The 18918-nt window shown below is 40.3% G+C and overlaps 1 protein-coding gene across 2 annotated transcripts in view; it reads right to left on the bottom strand.

Annotated features, from left to right (window-relative positions):
- Positions 1-941: 941 nt before the first annotated feature.
- Positions 942-18918, bottom strand: part of IFT52 (intraflagellar transport 52) — a 32994-nt gene continuing 15017 nt past the window's right edge. For both annotated transcript variants that reach the window (XM_076178526.1, XM_076178528.1), the window contains exons 7-11: positions 16419-16532; positions 14736-14864; positions 2203-2298; positions 1933-2091; positions 942-1576 (exon numbers count right to left, since the gene is read on the bottom strand). In XM_076178526.1, the coding sequence (XP_076034641.1) occupies positions 1526-1576; positions 1933-2091; positions 2203-2298; positions 14736-14864; positions 16419-16532 (549 nt within the window). In that variant the 3' untranslated portion in view covers positions 942-1525. The remainder of the gene's footprint in view (positions 1577-1932; positions 2092-2202; positions 2299-14735; positions 14865-16418; positions 16533-18918) is intronic.

Raw genomic sequence — 18918 nt, 5'->3', positions numbered from 1 at the left:
TATATGGATGAAGTTGTGATGCATGAGGTGCAATGGGTTGGGGGGTGAGGTAGTATGTGTGAGAAAAAATTGATGCAGCCTAAAGGGATTTCTTCCCATCTTCTCCTTTTCTGCATGGGGGGGCTCACCGATTTTATGAAGCGGCCTTGCTGTGTCTTGCAACACTGCCTCTGACCCAGGGCAGTGGACAAGATGCAGGGATGACCCATCATCCAGGAGGTGCCAAGAAAAGAGGGAGGGTGGAGGGGAGTGGAGTGTATTTAGGGATGGAATGGGTGGGAATGCTTTTTATGCCTTTTTCTTTTTGGCTACCTCCCTTGTAAGGGGGAAAAAAGCCTAATGTATGTATATATCAATGATATTGACCATGGATTTAAATATACTGTCTCCAAATTCACTGATGATACTAAGTCAATTTATCTAATGGTACTGAATTGTAGCAAGAGGGGAATGTCTGTAGAGCAGGGAAGTGAGAAGGCAGGTGATAGGGGTGAGTGGAAAATGGTTGTGTATGAATATTTTGATGCAGCCTGAAGGGATTTTTCCCCATGAAGGGATGAGGGGGGATTGTCCCTGTGCAAGTAAAGCAGCCTTGCTGTGGATGTACTGTTTTGCTTCATTGCTTCTGAACTGGTTAGTGGGTGGGAGACAGGGATGACCCTTCATTCATGAGGAACTAAGGGTAACAAGGGTGGTGGATGAGTCCCTTTACTGGCTACCTCCCTTATGAGAGGGGAAGAAGCCTGTATATAGATTTAATTGTATGTTTATTCTCCAATTATTACAACTTCCTTTAAATTTAATGTACGGTTCTAGGTGAAACTGAGAGAATATGGGCATGTTTCATAAAGGAAGTGCTTAAGTGTACATTTTTTATAGGAATATTTAATGATGCATTACTATTTGAATAAATATACTGGATACAAAAATTAAACATAGCCTGATATATAAAGAAATTCATTTTATTTGTTAACAATACAGGTGTTTTGGGTCAAACATTGTGTCAAAATGTAATTTCCTCCAAATCTTTTGGAGAAAAAGTGAGATGTCACAATAGCATTTCAGAAACTACATAATATGCCTGGTCCCAAGTATTCATTGACTAGCATTCTCAGCCTATTTACAATATCTGATTTGTGAAATATATATATAAAGATATTTTATTTTGTGCCTTGTCAAGTATAAATGAATATAGTACAATATCTGATTTGTGAAATATATATATAAAGATATTTTATTTTGTGCCTTGTCAAGTATAACTGAATATACACCACTGATGTGTAACTACACTTCAGCAACAAAAAATAGTCTCTCCTATAGTCCCTATTTGAATTTGGCAGAAATTTATTGAGACTATTACCAGGTACCTATCATAGGTCTCACTAATAATAAAAGACATGAAAACATTGGAAAAAAATAATAATAATAAGTTAAAATCTAAGAATTACAAACCAAATATTCAACAACACTAATGAAAAAATTCTGCCATATTTAAATAAAGAGTAAGTTAGTTCAATATAGTAAATTACATTAGATCATCTGCTTCTGAATGAGGTCCACTGAAGGCGTCTGGATCCTGTGAAAGTAATTCACGTATGAAAAGCCAAGAATAAATCAATTACACTCGATCCATGATCTAAGTGACCACAATTTAAGGAATTTCACATTTGAGGGACTTTATATTCAAAGAGCTTCATTCAACAGAGTTTTTGAATAGAATCCCTTGGAATCTAGTCAACTAACAGACCCCTTCTTCCTAGCTAGCTCATAAGTCTATGACTGGCTTGTATATTATGCCCCAGGTCTCTCATGTATTTGTATCGCAACCAAAAAATTAGTATGATGTCAATTATTTAGAATATTTTCCAAAGTCATTCAAGTATAAAATTTAAGATCAAATGCTATAACTTCCATTTTATCTCAATTTCTTACCTGATTTAGTTTCTTGAACTCCATTAGTTGTGTAAAGATATATTCTAGGATATGTCTTGCATCTCTTGAAGTTGGAGGAAGCTTGGGGACAATACCCAAGATCTCACCACATTCTCTTACATAGTACTCTAGGTCTTCATCTTTGCACTTGTTGGTCACCTGCAGAACACAAAAATTAAATTTACTTTCTACAAATTTCTGAAATCTTAATGATCACTGTAGCCTGTAACTTGCTCTATATGCATTATTAAGTATATTTCTAAACCATACCTGAGCTAAACGAGCTTTTTCAGAACTGAAAGCTTCATCCAAATCAAACAACTCTAGTGATGGATGTGGTAATTCCCGGAAAGATGGTGGAAACACCTGAAAATAAAATTTATATGTAAAGCCTTTAACCTCTTCAATACAAGTCAATCAAATACTCATGCACAAAGTTTGGCTGCCTGATGTATGATGATTTGATGATGCATCACAATACATACATACATATACCAAGGGCTTTTTCATCCTCAAGGGATGTAGCTAAAGTCAATAGGCATAAATCCACTTCCACCCATTTCATCCCCATGCACTCCACTCACATTCACCACCCCTCCCTCTTTTCTTGGTTTCTCCTGGATGATGGATCATCCCTGCATCCTGCCCATTGCCTTGGGTCAGAAGCAATGTAGCAAGACATAGCACATCCATGACAAGGCCACTTCATTTAATCAGCAACCCCACCTCCTCTGTCCCCTCATGCAGAAAAAGAGAAGACAGGGAGAAATCCCTTTGGGCTGCATCAAAATATCATTCACACATATTGAAAGAATAGTGTAGAGATGATTACGATGGAAGTGGAGGACAAGGATAAGAAGAGCAAAAGTTAATAGTAAATCATGTGCCTCCTAAAATGGCTTCATGGGAAGAGAGAGAACACAAAATTATGTTACAAGACACCAGGATATCACTAAGTAAGATAATGGAAGATGGAGGACAAATAATTATAATGAGTGACTTTAATTGTAAAGAAATCTGCTGGGAAGAGATGACAGTGAAGGGTGGAGATGACCTATGGGGAAATGTATTACTTGATATGATTATTAAACATACAATGATGCAATGAATACAAGAGAATACTGGGTATAGAAATGAGGAAGAACCATCGAGACTGGACCTAATAATCACATCAGAACCCGAAATAGTGGACAAGATTGAATATAAAACACCAATAAGTAAAAGTGACCACATATTGGTTGAACTGGAACTAAACGAGGAAAAATACATGGAAAAAAAAAAAAAAAATGAACAATATAGAAAGGGAAGATTGATGTATGAAAAAACAAACTTTGACAAAATGAAAGAATTCTTTCAAAAAGCTGACTGGGAAAGAATACACAAGGAGGAAACAACAGTAGAAGAGAAATGGAGTATTTTGACAAAAATTTATAAAGGAGTGGAAAAGTATGTGCCAAGACAAAAGCAAGAAAAAGGATATGTAAAGTGCTGGTACAACAAAATATGTAGGGAGTTAAAACACAAAAGGGATAAAGCTTGGATAAAATGGAAAAAAGACAAAAAACTGAAAAATGGAAAATACTATATACTAGTTATAGAAATGAATATGTACAAGTACGCAGAGAAGAAAAGGTAAAATACGAAAAAGATGTTATAGAAAAATGTAAAGATCAACCAAAATTATTTTACAGATTTGTAAACAAACTGAAAAGCAAACAAGAATTAGAGAAACTACGACAAGGAGGAGTTGAATACACAGAGGAAATAGAAATGGCAGAAATTATGAATAAGCATTTTAAATTGGTGTTTACAAGGGAGAACATACAACCTAGAGATATCGAATGGGAGGAGAGAGTTCCCCCTATGAAAGAGATAGAAGTATCAAGAAATGGAATAATGAAACACTCGAGTAATCTTCATGTCAGAAAATCGCATGGACCGGATAAAATGGCAAACTGGATTTTGAAAAAATGCAGGAATGAATGAACAGACAAAATACTTAGCCTAATAAACAGTTCATTGAAAGAGGGAAAAGTTCCAGAAGATTGGAAAAGAGCAAATATAGTACCTATATATAAAGGGGGAAACAAAGAAGACCCTACTAATTATAGACCGGTCTCTCTTACAAAGATTCAATTTGGAAGTGGGTAGAAACAACTTTGCCAACTGTGTATTTAATGAATGGAATAAACTTCCTGCACAGGTAGTGCAATGTAGTTCAGTTCGAAGCTTTAAGAATCATTTAGATAAATACCTAAGTAAAATGCTGTAATGATTATAATTTATCTTATATTATTTGTTTTTGTTTTGTTATCTTTTGTCTGTCTGATTTTCATTTATTATTAGTTATATGTCAATTTATTATTATTTACTATTTACCTGTTTATTAACTATACCTATGCATTTATTTATGTATTTTATTTATTTACATTATAGTTTTTATTTATTATTTTATTATTAATATGATTTTTTTTCGCATCCGACCTAGATATGGATCAAAAGGTCTCCTGTCGGTTTGCTCCGCCTTTGTAATCCTTTGTAAACTGGAGAAAGTGGATAGTTTCAGATACTTGGGTGCGAATGTGACAGGAAATGGAGGAGTGGTGGCAGAGGTAGAATGTAGATTGAGAGAAGCGAGTAAATGCCTTGGTGGATTAAAAAGTGTAATGAAAAATCGACATCTGGGAATGGATGCTAAGAGGAGGTAATATGAAGTAGTGATTGTGCCAACAGCAATGTACGGGGCAGAAACATGGAACATGAGAGAGGAAGAGAGGAGTTTGAAAGTGTTTGAGATGAAATGTCTGAGAAGTATGATAGGGGTTATTAGGCTAGATAAAGAGAGAAATGAGGAGGTGAGGAGGAGAACAGGGGTGGAAAGGGAACCGGGAGATAGGGTTGATGAAAGAGTATTAGGATGATTTGGACACATGGAGAGAATGGGTGAAGAAAGATTAGTAAGAGAAGTGTGGAAGGCGGAGGTGGAAGGAATGAATATGAGGGGGCGTCCTAGGATGAGATGGATGGATGGGGTGAAAGGGGCATTACAAAAGAGAGGAATGTCTGTAGAGGAAGGACGGGAGAGGACAGAAGATAGGGGTGAATGGAGAAGGGTTGTGTATAGATGAGGCTGTGATGCATGAGGGGGAGTGGGTGGGGGATGGGGGGTGAGGAAGTATGTATGAGAAAAAATTTGACGCAGCTCGAAGGGATTTCTCCCCGTCTTCTCCTTTTCTGCATGAGGGGACGGAGAGGGGGGGGGGGGTCGCCGAATTTATGAAGCGGCCTTGCTGTGGATGTGCTGTGTCTTGCGACACTGCTTCTGACCCAGGACAGTGGACAGGATGCTGGGATGACCCGTCATCCAGGAGGTGCCAAGATAGGAGGAAGAGAGGAGGGTGGAGGGGAGTGAAATATATGGGAAATGAAATGGGTGGGAGTGATTTCTATGCCTTTCTTTTTGGCTACCCCCGTGTAAGGGGGAAAAAGCCTTTGGTATATGTATGTATATCATGTATCACAGCATCATCTATACACAACCCTTCTCCATTCACCCCTATCTTTTGTCCTCTCCCGTCCTTCCTCCACAGACCTTCCTCTCATTTGTAATGCCCCTTTCACCCCATCCATCCATCTCATCCTAGGACACCCCCTCATATTCACTCCTTCCACCTCTGCCTTCCACACTTCTTTTACTAATCACTCTTTACTCATTCTTTCCATGTGTCCAAACCATCCTAATACCCTTCCATCACCCCTATCTCCCAGTTCCCTTTCCACCCCTGTTCTCCTCCTCATCTCCTCATTTCTCACTCTATCTAGCCTAGTAACCCCTATCATACTTCTCAGACATTTCATCTCAAACTCCTCCTCTCTTCCTCTCTCATGTTCCATGTTTCTGCCCCGTACAATGCAACAATCACTCCTACCATATAACCTCCTCTTAGCATCCATTCCCAGATGTCTATTTCTCATTACATTCTTCAATCCACCAAGGCATTTACTCGCTTCTCTCAATCTACATTCTACCTCCACCCCCACTCCACCTTTTCCTGCCACATTCGCACCCAAGTATCTAAAACTATCCACTTCCTCCAGTCTTTCACCCTTAATGCTCACCTCCAGCCTGCTGTCACTCTCTCCCCTTGTACATCTTATCACCTTACTTTTACCCACATTTATCTTCAGCTTCCTTCTTTCACACACCTTCTCAAACTCTGTCACTAACTTCCTCAATACCTCCTCTGATCCTGCTACAAGTGCAGTGTCGTCAGCAAACAACAGCTGGCTCACCTCCCGCTTTTCTCCATTTTCTATAATCATCTCCAACCCCTGACCCACTACCCTTGCATTCACCTCTTGCACCACACCATGTAATGATTGAACAGCCAGGGCAACATAACACACCCCTAACGAAGTCCCACTTTTACCTCAAACCATTCACTCTCTCCATTTCTAATCCTAACACAAGCTCTACTACTCTTGTAAAAACTCTTGATTGCTCTTAACAGCTTTCCTCCTATCCCATATATTTGCAATACCTCCCACAGTGCCTTCCTGTCTACCCTGTTATAAGCCTTTTCTAGATCCATAAAAGCCCAAAAAACATCCTTACCTTTTCCTATAGCTTTCTCACATATCTGTCTTACCACAAAGATCTGATCTACACAACCTCTACCTGTCCTAAACCCACACTGTTCCTCACCAAATACTCCCTCTGTTCCTCTCCTAATCCTCTCAATCAAGACCCTCCCATAAGCCTTCCCAACTACACTTAACCTCTTCACTACGGGGCACATCGCACGTCTGGCAGCATTAGTTGCCCGATGTGCGATGTTGCGTCATACTCGCATTATAAAAAATAAAGTCAGTGCTCAATCGTTTGTTCTCTTTCGCTTGTGTATTTTGATAACCATAGAAAACTGATGAAGCCAGTTTAGAGAGAATGAAAATTACGTAGGTACGACTACAATAAATATAATCAAGATGGCGACGTCGGCAACATCGAGTACCCACTTGCTCCTCATGCCGCCTACGTAGGCGTCACCGTATGGAAGTGGTTAACAAGCTGATCCCTCTGAAACTACTACACTCACACTTGTCCCCCTTTCCCTTGTAAAGTGGAAGTATACAGGCACTCCTCCAGTCCTCCGGCACTCTACCCTCTCTCAAACAAACATTAAACAACCTCACCAGCCAGTCCACCATCACTGTACAGGTAAACGTCGACTTACGATGGCCGCGACTTACGATTGTTCGACTTTACGATGACGACGACGACGACGATATGATAATTTAACCCCTTCCATACGGTGCCGCACACGTAGGCGTCATGAGGAGCAAGTGGATTCGCGACGGTGCCATATCGGCGTCTTGATTATATTTATTGTAGTCACCCCTGTGTTTTTACATTCTCTCAAATGTGCCCTAAATCCCATTCTCTGTGGTTTTCAAAATTCGCGGGTGAAAGAGAGAACGATCGATATAAGCGGTGACTATATTTTATGATGCGAGTATTATTACGTCACGTCGTACGGCTGGCATTGGCTGCTGCCCGCGAGATTTAAGTCCGTACTGAAAATACATATTATAGTGTTTGAATATGGTAAAAAGGATAAAAATAATTAAATAAACTACTGTACATGTTTAATAGGCTATATTCAGTATCTCTGGTGGTTAATATACAGGTAGGCTAGGTACAGTGACCACGGAACAGAGTGGGGATCGACTTACGATGAGATCGTCTTACGATGGCTCTATCGAAACCTATTTCCATCGTAAGTCGACGTTTACCTGTACCTCCTTTCTTCAGACATTCTGCATGGCATCCATCCAGACCAGGTGCTTTACCTGCTCTCAGCATCTTAACAGCTGCTTTCACTTCATCCTTCCCTATTTCTCCTCCATTTTCCTCACTCATCACTCTCATTTTCTTAGAGCTTCCCATTGCAACTACCTTTTCCTCCCTATCCTCCTTCACATTTAGCAACTCCCTAAAATACTCTGCCCACCTTCCTCTCACTGCCTTCTCTTCCATTATCATCTCTCCATCTGCACCTTTTACCTTTTCTTCTCTACTTGATTCGCCTCCTTTTTCTCTTTTAATTTCCTTCCAAAACATCTTTTTTATTGCTTTCAAAATTTTCTGTCATACTCTTACCCCATTTCACATCTGCTCTCCTCTTTGCTTCCTTTATCTTATGCTTAGCTTCCCTTCTCTTAACTTTGTACCTCTCATACGATTCCCTTGCCCTAATTTGCAGCCTATCTATGAATGCCTGCTTCTTCTCTTCTACACATTTCTTTGCTTCCTCATCCCACCACTCACTACCCTTCTTTCTATTTCCTCCCGCCCTCCTTGTTCCACACACCATCTTTGCACACCTTATGACTCCCTCCTTGAACCATCCCCATTCCTCCTCCACACCTAGTTCTACTCTATCCTTTACTCCCTCCCACTCCTCTTTCAGTTTCTTCTTAAACTCACTCTCCTTTTTTTCCTCATTCAAGCAGTTCACTCTAAGTGCTTCCCTACCTTCTGCCCTTTTCCTCTTTCTCCACCTATTCTCCACTCTCATTTTACCTTCCAACAAAAAATGATCTGATATTCCTCCACTCTCTCCCCTTAGAACATGTACATCCTTAACTCTTCCTACCATACTCCTGGTCACCACTATATAATCCATTAACGCTCTATCTGCCACCCTTCCATCCACCACCCTCTCCCATGTGTACTTATGCTTGAGGAAATGATTAAAAAAATATTAATTACACTAACAAGACCAAAACTGGAGTATGCAGCAACACTATGGACACCCAGTACTAAAAAGAATATAAAGAAATTTGAAAGAATACAAAGAGCAATGACATAGTTGGCACCAACTCTTTCCAAATTAAAATACGAACAAAGATTGTCCAAACTGGAATTACCAACTCTGGAACAAAAAAGAGAAAGAGATCTGCTAACTATCTATAGAATCATGAAAGGAATGGAAATCCTAGATAGAAATGATTTACTAAAATGGGACAATGGAAAAACAAGAGAACACGAAAAGAAACTCAAAAAGGATGATTATAGAAGAGATCTGAAAAAAGAGTAATGGATACCTGGAATAATTTAGATAAAGAAACAGTGTGTGCAAACACTATTCAAGATTTTAAGAAAAAACCTGATGCTGAAAGATACAAAGATGGGTTACCACGAGCATAGCTCCTTTCCTGTATAATACAACTAGATAAATACAGAACACAGGGGTCACTGGTACATATATATATACCAAGGGCTCTTTCCCCTTACAAGGGAGGTAGCCAAAGTCAAAAGGCATAATTTCACTCCCACCCATTCCACTCCCATCCATCCCTTTCATCTTGGTTCCTTATGGGTAATAGCTCATTCCTGCATGTTGCCCATTGCCCTGGGTCACAAACAATACAGCAAGACAGAGCACATCCACAGCAAGGCCACTTCATTTAATTGGTGACCACCCTCTCCATCCTCTCATGCAGAAACATTGAAGATGGGGAGCAACCCCTTCAGGCTGCATCAAAATATCATTCACATATACAGTCACTATCCGAGTTACGACATACACGAGTTACGACCATCTGTACTTACAACCACATCTAGCAGATGCATATTATAAGTTTACTGTATATGTCTAGCAGCACAGCACATAAGATAGTTGTGGCAGCCCGGCATCGCGTATGACAGTTATGGCAGAGATGGAAAAGTTGCTTTATATGTGGTTGCAAGATAATAGGCAAAGAAATGTGAAAGTGATGTTGCAAGCAGTACAAAGTAAGGCTACAAGTTAATTTCGCGTGTTGAAAGAACGTACAGATGAAGAATACGCTTCACATGAATTCATAGCAAGTGCTGGGTGGTTTTGTCGCTTTCGAGTGTTACCAGGTTCACCCCGTGTTGTTGAAAGGTGAGGCTGCTAGCAGTGATGTGCCTGCAGCTAAGGCATTTGTGGAAGAGTTTAATAAATTAAGGATGAAGGATATTTACGTACTTACGACCACGTCTAGCAGATGCCTATTATGAGTTTACTAATAAGAATACTCTATAATAAGTATTTTCTTTCTTTAACCTACCATATCATATTAACAACTAAGCAACTGAAAACAATGCTGTACACAACTGTAGGAGAGAAGCCAAATGCAGGGTATGGGATCCAATGTATTTAACATTTTGCCCTGCAGGGCTTCTTCAGAAATAACATAGTGGACAAACATCTGACTCCTTATATAACCTGAGCTTGCGGGGAGAAACAAACATGAAACTGGTGTAAACACAATTTGTGTAAATTGCTTGCTACTTTGTTATTAAAATTCCTAAAGGTTTATTTATTGTAAAAAATCCATCGTTTTGATTTATATTATCAATGAGAGATATGAAAGCAGATTCAAAACATCTATGTTTCATAGTATGGTTTTCATATTTAATAATCTTAGAATAATTCCAGTCAGCATTGTGCCCTGTATTGTATCTATGTCTAACAATGGCATCATTCATATTGTAAGTTTGCTGTGGATGTGCTGTGTCTTGTGACACTGCTTCTGACCCAGGGCAGTGGACAAGGTGCAGAGATGACCCGTCATCCAGGAGGTGCTAAGATAAGAGGGAGGGTGGAGGGGTGTGGAGTGTATTCAGGGATGGAATGGGTGGGAATGATTTTATGCCTTTCCCTTTTTGGCTACCTCCCTTGTAAGGGGGAAAAAGCCTTGGTATATATATGTATATAAGTTTTCATATCATATTTATGTTCCAATATTTTTTTATTAACACCACGGAAACTTTCACTAATGTAGACCTTTTTACAATGTAAACATGGCACACAGTAAACACCTGCTTGACGAACATTTTCCCTACTTTTATTTTGACTTTTTATAAGATTGCCAACTGTTACTGAGCTGGTGTTAATGTTGTGAAAACCAGCTCAGTGGTGTTGATAAAAGAATATTGGAACATGAATATGATATGAAAACTTACAATATGAATAATGCCATTGTTAGACATAGATATGATACAGGCCACAATGCTGACTGGAATAATTCTAAGATTATTAAATATGAAAACCATACTATGAAACGTAGATGTTTTGAATCTGCTTTTATATCTCTCATTGATAATATAAATCAAAACAATGGATTTTTTACAATAAATAAACCTTTAGCAATTCTAATAACAAAGTAACAAGCAGTTTACGCAAATTGTGTTTACACCAGTTTCATGTTCGTTTCTCCCCGCAAGCTCAGGTTATGTATGGAGTCAGACGAAGAAGCCCTGCTGGGCAAAACATTAAATACATTGGATTCCATACATGGAACATAAGAGAGGAAGAGAGAAGGAGTTTGAATATGTTTGAGATGAGGTGTCTGAGAAGTATGATGGGGGTTACTAGGCTAGATAGAGTGAGAAATGAGGAGGTGAGGAGGAGAACAGGGGTGGAAAAGGAGCTGGGAGATAGGGTTGATGAGAGAGTATTTGGATGGTTTGGACACATGGAAAGAATGAGTGAAGAAAGACTAGTAAAAGAGGTATGGAAGGCAGATGTGGAGGGAGTGAACATGAGGGGATGTCCTAGGATGAGGTGGATGGATGGGGTGAAGGGGGCTTTGGGGAAGAGGGGAATGTCTGTTGAGGAAGGACGGGAGAGGACAGAAGACAGGGGTGAATGGAGAATGGTATATGGATGATGTTGTGATTGCATGAGGTGGAATGGGCGGGGGGATGGGGGCTGAGGTAGTATGTGTGAGGAAAATTTGACGAAGCCCGAAGGGATTTCTCCCCGTCATCTCCTTTTATGCAATGGGGGGACGGAGAGGGGGGTCGCCGATTTAATGAAGCGGCCTTGCTGTGGATGTGCTGTGTCTTGCAACACTGCTTCTGACCCAGGGCAGTGGACAAGGTGCAGGGATGACCCATCATCCAGGAGGTGCTCAGATGAGAGGGAGGGTGGAGGGGTGTGGAGTGTATTTAGGGATGGAATGGGTGGAAATGATTTTATGCCTTTCCCTTTTTGGCTACCTCCCTTGTAAGGGGGAAAAAGCCTTGGTATATGTATGTATGTATATTTAGAGTGCATATAACAATTGAGGAGTTAAGAAAAAATTATTAAAAGGAAACTACAATTTAAAAACCTTACAATGGTAAGCAAGGTTATATTTAATATGTGTGTGTGTGTATACAGGTATAGTATATACATACAGTACCTGTATATGTATATATACTGAAATACAGTACAGTATTAAAACATATAATACTAAGAAAAAATTATAAAAATGAAACTAAAAGGCATAAAATTTATAAATAAACAGTAAATAGCTTGTATGTAATAGTATTCAATAGAAAAAGTTACTTAATCCCTTCAATACGTGCGATGTTGCGTCATAATACTCGCATGATAAAAAATAATGTCACTACTCTATCGCTCGTTCTCTTTCACCCATGAATTTTGATAACCATAGAAAATATGATGAAGCCAGTTTACAGAGTATGGGGGTCATGCAGGTACGACTACAATGAATATAATCAAGACGCCGACGTCGGCATCCTCGCGTGCCCACTTGCTCCTCATGACACCTACGTAGGCGTCACCATATGGAAGAGGTTAAAAACCTAACAGATTGATATCATGTATCCTAGAGTATAATCCTTGTGTCGGCCATTTTGAATGGGATCCGACTTATGACTGGTTGGTTGGAACTGATCTAGGTCGTAACTCCGATAGTGACTGTAACTACTCCCTAACATCCCCCCATCCCCCATCCACTCCCTTCCATTCATCACAGTATTATCCTTACACACCCATTCTCCATTCACCCCTATCTTCTGCCTTCTCCCTTCCTTCTGAGAAGGATACCCATTTGGGGTATTAACTGCATGTTATTGTGAAGTAAAACTCTGCTCATTAGCATGCAGCTGATACTTTAGGGTCTATATGGGGCACCCCTATGGACCAGAGTCACATGTCATTTTGTCTGTGTTAGAGGAAATATCTACTCACAGAAAAATTATGCTACTTTATTGTACTGTAACTGTTCCTCTGTTATGCTGTCCCCCTACCCTACTCTTAATAGTGTCCTGTACCTTTTCTATGAATGTATATTTTCATTTTCACCTAACCCTGTGGTAGGGGAGAAAGAATACTGCCACTGAGTGTTCCTACTTGGGTTATAAAAGGCAACTAAAATGGGATGAAGGATAGGACAAAGCATCATTACTTGCAGCAAAGGTTGAGGTGATGGTGGTTCAAATCCTACAAACAGCGAAGTTGAACCAAGGACATACATACATACATACATCAAGGCTTTTTCCCCCTTCCAAGGGAGGTAGCCAAAAAGGGAAAGGCATAAAAACACTCCCACCCATTTCATCCCTAATACACTCCACACCCCTCCCACCCTTCCTCTCATCTGAGCACCTCCTGGATGACGGGTCATCCCTGCACCCTGCCCACCGCCCTGGGTCAGAAGCAGTGTCGCAAGACACAGTACATCCACAGCAAGGCCGCTTCATTTAATCGGCGACCCCCCCTCTCCGTCCCCCTTTGCATATAAGGAGAGGACAGGGAGAAATCCCTTCGGGCTGCGTCAAAATTTACTCACACATACTACCCCCCCCACCCCCCTGCCCATTCCTCCTCATGCAGTCACAACATCATCCATATACAACCATTCTCCACTCACCTCTGTCTTCCGTCCTCTCCCTTCCTTCCTCAACAGACATTCCCCTCTTCCCCAAAGCCCCCTTCACCCCATCCATCCACCTCATCCTAGGACGTCCCCTCATGTTCACTCCCTCCACATCTGCCTTCCATACCTCTTTTACTAGTCTTTCTTCACTCATTCTTTCCATGTGTCCAAACCATCCTAATATTCTTTCATCATCCTAATATTCTTTCATCAACCAAGGACATAGTTAATTAAATTCCATGCTACAAAGTCCTCTGTAAGGGGCACCATCCTAGCCTTCTGATGGGAGGAGTTTGTGATGTCAAACCACATCATCCTGCTCTCTGTAGCCCTAAAGGGTAAATTCATACAAGATGTCAAGGCAAAAACTCTGCTACAACTACAAAATAAATATAACCAGGATGCTGACATCCCTGTATACCCACTTGTGTCTCATGACACCGAAGTTGTCATCATCATATGTTGGAATTTAAGTGGTCATATTGTACAAGCCCCTGAATAACTTTATCCCTGCATTTCATTCTCATACACATCCAAACTCTTTCTTTGTACCCCAACCCCATTTTTGTTCTGCTTCTTCCTATCACCACTTTCCTGTTGAATTTTTTTTGGACATTACTAGGCTCTGTCAAGGACAGCATAAGCCTTTAATTTTCCAACATATATTACAAGATTTGTAATGAGATGAGTGCATGCCTGGACTCTCTACCTCCCTTATTTGGGGAAAGAGGCCTTTTAATAATATAGATATATTATGCTGCACCTTTGGGGTTTCATCATATTCCCATCACCTTGATGTTGTCAGTTAAGGGTGCAGCTCCTTTGTCAAAAAAGATTACAGAAACTAAAATGCACAACAATGACAAGAACAGAGTGACACTTCCTAACTAGCAGGTCTATAGGGACACCCCAAAAAAGAGTCCTATATACAATGACTACATGTCACCAAGCAATCAATAACCCAGTTCAGTGCATTCATAACTATAAATAGGCTTTTCTTCCTTTCAACAGGAAGCACAATCTACTCACATATCCTCACTGTGATCCCATTATTCTCACAGAGCACACATTTCTGCAGATTTCTTTGATTATGAGATACTCACTGCTGGTTGTAATGGTGGAAGTGGAGTTTCAAATTGAGGAGTTATGAGTCTCAATGGCTCATGCCTGACATTCAGTTGTGAATAGGCATTGATTGCAGGTGGAACAAGATGCATATCTATAGCTGCCAACTGGAAGAAATTCAAAATGAACACACAAATATTACAAAAATACTTATCTCACCTGAAAATTTTTGACAAATGCAATGTAAGGTCATTTAATTCACTATAAAGAGAATTAAAAGCATGCAAAAATGCCTTGGATCAACAGTTGGGTTAGAATTAGGAAATTTTGAAGGCAGTACAGAACAAATAATTTCATTGCAGTTCTTATATTAATAGTTGAGGTACAAGTTTTCCAGCTGAGTTTACTAGTGAAAGATAGACCAAGAATATTTAGGATGGCTGAGTGGGTTAGGGCATCATTACTTGCGGCGAAGGTCAAGAGGATGGCGGTTCGAATCCTGCCACTGGCGAAGTTGAACCAAGGGCATGGTTCATTAAATTCCATGCTACAAAGTCCTCTGTAAGGGGCACCATCCTAGCCTTCCGATGGGAGGAATTTGTGACATTAAACCATATCATCATATCAGAAGGGAAAAGCTGTGTGCTACTTAAGAAAAGGAGATAGCTTTATGGAAGACTGAGTGCAATGGACCGGTGGAGAAACTGAGTGTTGGTGTACTATACTATTAGGACATTGTCCTCTTTTTTTTTAAGTTAGAATATTGTATTTGAAGTGGTGATGGCTACATGTGTTTTGTTGTATTTAATGACTCATTATTTTTCACACTGCCAGGTCCTTCATACATAGGCTAAAGGACATGCGAGTATGTGGCTTAGGATTTTGAGGCTCTTTTCCAAAGATATGGCCATTCAATTTTACTATTGGATGGTTCTTTGATTTATGGTTGTCTGGGGTGAGCAAAATTACTTAAGATTTTAGTGGGGAGGCCTCTATTCTGTTTTGTCTAAGCCACTGTTCTAGCTTGTCTGGTAAGTTTGGGTGAAAAGGTAAATATAAGAATATGAGAATATTAAAACCCTGTGTATATCCAGAGCATTCATGAGTTCATCTAAAATTGAGAAATTCTAATGGTAGCATTGAACATTCCTTGTAATATTGTATATTTATTATTGTATATTGATTATGCATGTATACTGTATATTCAATGTATTATTAAGTGTGAGAACCAAGCATTCATACTAAGTGTGTGGCTGTGATTTTCCTGCCAAGTCTGAGCTTGGTGGCGTGGCTTGGCATCAAAGGCGGTCTTGGTTCTGCCTCCTAAGTGACCACACGCTCGTCTTTGTAGAGCTGTACATTTACTAATTTATTCATACTCAGTGTTTCATTGGCCACCCTATAATAAGATGAACACAAATGGTAGGATGTTATGAGATTCAGTCAGTCTTATGTAATAATGATTTGGTTTAACATTGCAAACTCCCCTTATCAGGAGATTAGGTGCCCTTTACAGAGGATTTTGTAGCACTGAATTTAATGAACCATCCCCTTGATCCAACTCACTGGCAGCAGATTTTGACCTACCATCACCTTGACCTCCACCACAAGTAGCGATGCTCTAATCCGCTAAGCCAGCAAGTATCCATAATACTATTGATTGATTACAACTAAATATATACAACAACAGATTATATAAAAAAAATTAAGCAACATAGCACCTTTGTGTGAAAAAGTTGAGTGTAGTCAGTGGGCACCTCATCTGATTCTTGTAAGCAAACCCTCAAGCTCTCTGACATTGAAGAAAGGTCTGGTGTCATATTATAGTCTGATATCTGTAAGCACAAGATAGACATGATTATTCAGCACCACAAATTTTAGCAATTAATATGTAGAAAGTTTACATACTGTTTACAAACTTTAAACATTGTAATACCCGTCTGGGGTATTGGCTGCATGTTATTGTGGCAGAGTAGCATGCAGTTGATACTTTAGGGTCTATATGGGGCACCCCTACGGACCTGAGCCACACATCATTTTGTCTGTGATAGAGGAAAACTCTGTTCATACAGAAATGATGACACTTTTATACTATGACTGTCCCTCTGTTATGCTGTCCCCCAACCCCTCATTACTGTCCTGTACCATTTCTCTGAATATTCATTTCCTTTTTTCACCTACCCTGTGGTGGGGGAAGAGAATGCTACCACAAAGTCTTTCCACTTGAGTCGTAAGGGGCGACAAAAAAAAGGACGGGGGATGGGATTAGGAGTCCTGCTACCTGTAGCCCCAAAGGGGACATTCCTAAAAAAAGTAAAGGCACAAGAGGGTCTGGGAGTTTTCCAACCAGTACCCTAAGGTTTGGGTCTTTTAATGTGCATAGATGTGGTACAGATGAGAGTAAAAGGGAAGAGATAGGCAGTATGCTTATGAGAAGAAAGATGGATGTGCTGGTTTTGAGTGAAACTAAAATCAAAGGGAAGGGTGAGTGTGACTTTGGGAGTGTAGCTGGAAGGTACTCAGGAGTGACGAGGGGATGAGGGAGAGAAGGGGTGGCTATACTAGTAAGTGAAGAGATAAGTGAGCATGTAGTGGAGTGGAAGGAGGTTTCATCAAGGCTGATGTGGATAAAGTGAAGCTGGGAAGGGAGATGTGGGTTTTGGTAAGTGTGTATGGGCCTGGTAGTGAGATGAGCATAGAGGAAAGGGAAGCTTTTTGGGTAGATATAAATGAGTGCATAGAGGGATTAGGGAGAAATGTGAATGTAGTTGTATTGGGAGACCTTAATGCTAGGGTAGGAAATGAACCAATAGATGGAGTGATTGGGAAGTATGGAGTTCCAGGTAAAAATCGTAGTGGAGAATTGATGGTGGAGATGTGTCTCGAAAGAGAGTTGATGATAGCAAATACAGTGTTTAGGAAGAAAGTCAAGCATAAGTACACATGGGAGAGGGTGGTGAATGAAAGGGTGGCAGATAGAGCATTAATGGACTATATAGTGGTGACCAGGAGTATGGTAGGAAGAGTTAAGGATGTACATGTTCTAAGGGGAGAGAGTGGGGGAATATCAGATCATTTTCTGGTGGAAGGTAAATTGAGAGTGGAGAATAGGTGGAGAAAGAGGAAAAGGGCAGAAGGTAGGGAGGTACTTAGAGTGAACTGCTTAAATGAGAAAGAAAAGGAGAATGAGTATAAGAAGCTGAGAGAGGAGTGGGAGGGAGTGAAGGATAGAGTAGAACTAGGAGTGGAGGAGGAATGGGGATGGTTCAAGGAGGGAGTCATAAGGTGTGCAAAGATGGTGTGTGGAACAAGGAGGGTGGGAGGAAATAGAAGGAAGGGTAGTGAGTGGTGGGATGAGGAAGCAAAGAAGGGTGTAGAAGAGAAGCAGGCATTCATAGATTGGCTACAAATTAGGACGAGGGAATCATATGAGAGATACAAAGTAAAGAGAAAGGAAGTTAAGCATAAGACAAAAGAAGCAAAGAGGAGAGCAGATATGAAATGGGGTAAGAGTATGACAGAATTTTGAAAGTAATAAAAAGATGTTTTGGAAAGAAATTAAAAGAGGAAGAGGGAGGCGAATCAAGTAGAGAAGAAAAGGTGAAAGGTGCAGATGGAGAGATGATGATGGAAGAGAAGGCAGTGAGAGAAAGGTGGGCAGAGTATTTTATGGAGTTGCTAAATGTGAAGGAGGATAGGGAGGAAAAGGTAGTTGCAGTGGGAAGCACTAAGAAAATGAGTGATGAATGAGGAAAATGGAGGAGAAATAGGGAAAGATGAAGTGAAAGCACCTGTTAAGATGATGAGAGCAGGTAAGGCACCTGGGTTGGATGGATGCCATGCAGAATGTCTGAAGAAAGGAGGCACAGTTATGGTGGACTGGCTGGTGAGGTTATTTAATGTTTGTTTAAGAGAGGGTAGAGTGTCGGAGGACTGGAGGAGTGCCTGTATAGTTCCACTTTACAAGGGAAAGGGGGACAAGTGTGAGTGTAGTAGTTACAGAGGGATCACCTTGTTGAGTGTAGTTGGGAAGGCTTATGGGAGGGTCTTGATTGAGAGGATTAGGAGAGGAACAGAGGGAGTAATTGGTGAGGAACAGTGTGGTTTTAGGACAGGTAGGGGTTGTGTAGATCAGATTTTTGTGGTAGGACAGATATGTGAGAAAGCTATAGGAAAAGGTAAGGATGTTTTTTTGGACTTTTATGGATCTGGGGTATTCCC

Source organism: Oratosquilla oratoria, chromosome 41, assembly GCF_046742065.1.
Source record: "Oratosquilla oratoria isolate Oo_2021 chromosome 41, ASM4674206v1, whole genome shotgun sequence".
Taxonomy (NCBI): Eukaryota; Metazoa; Arthropoda; class Malacostraca; order Stomatopoda; family Squillidae; genus Oratosquilla; species Oratosquilla oratoria.
The sequence above is the reverse complement of the archived record's forward strand: the minus strand, read 5'-3'. Positions and strand labels throughout refer to the sequence as shown.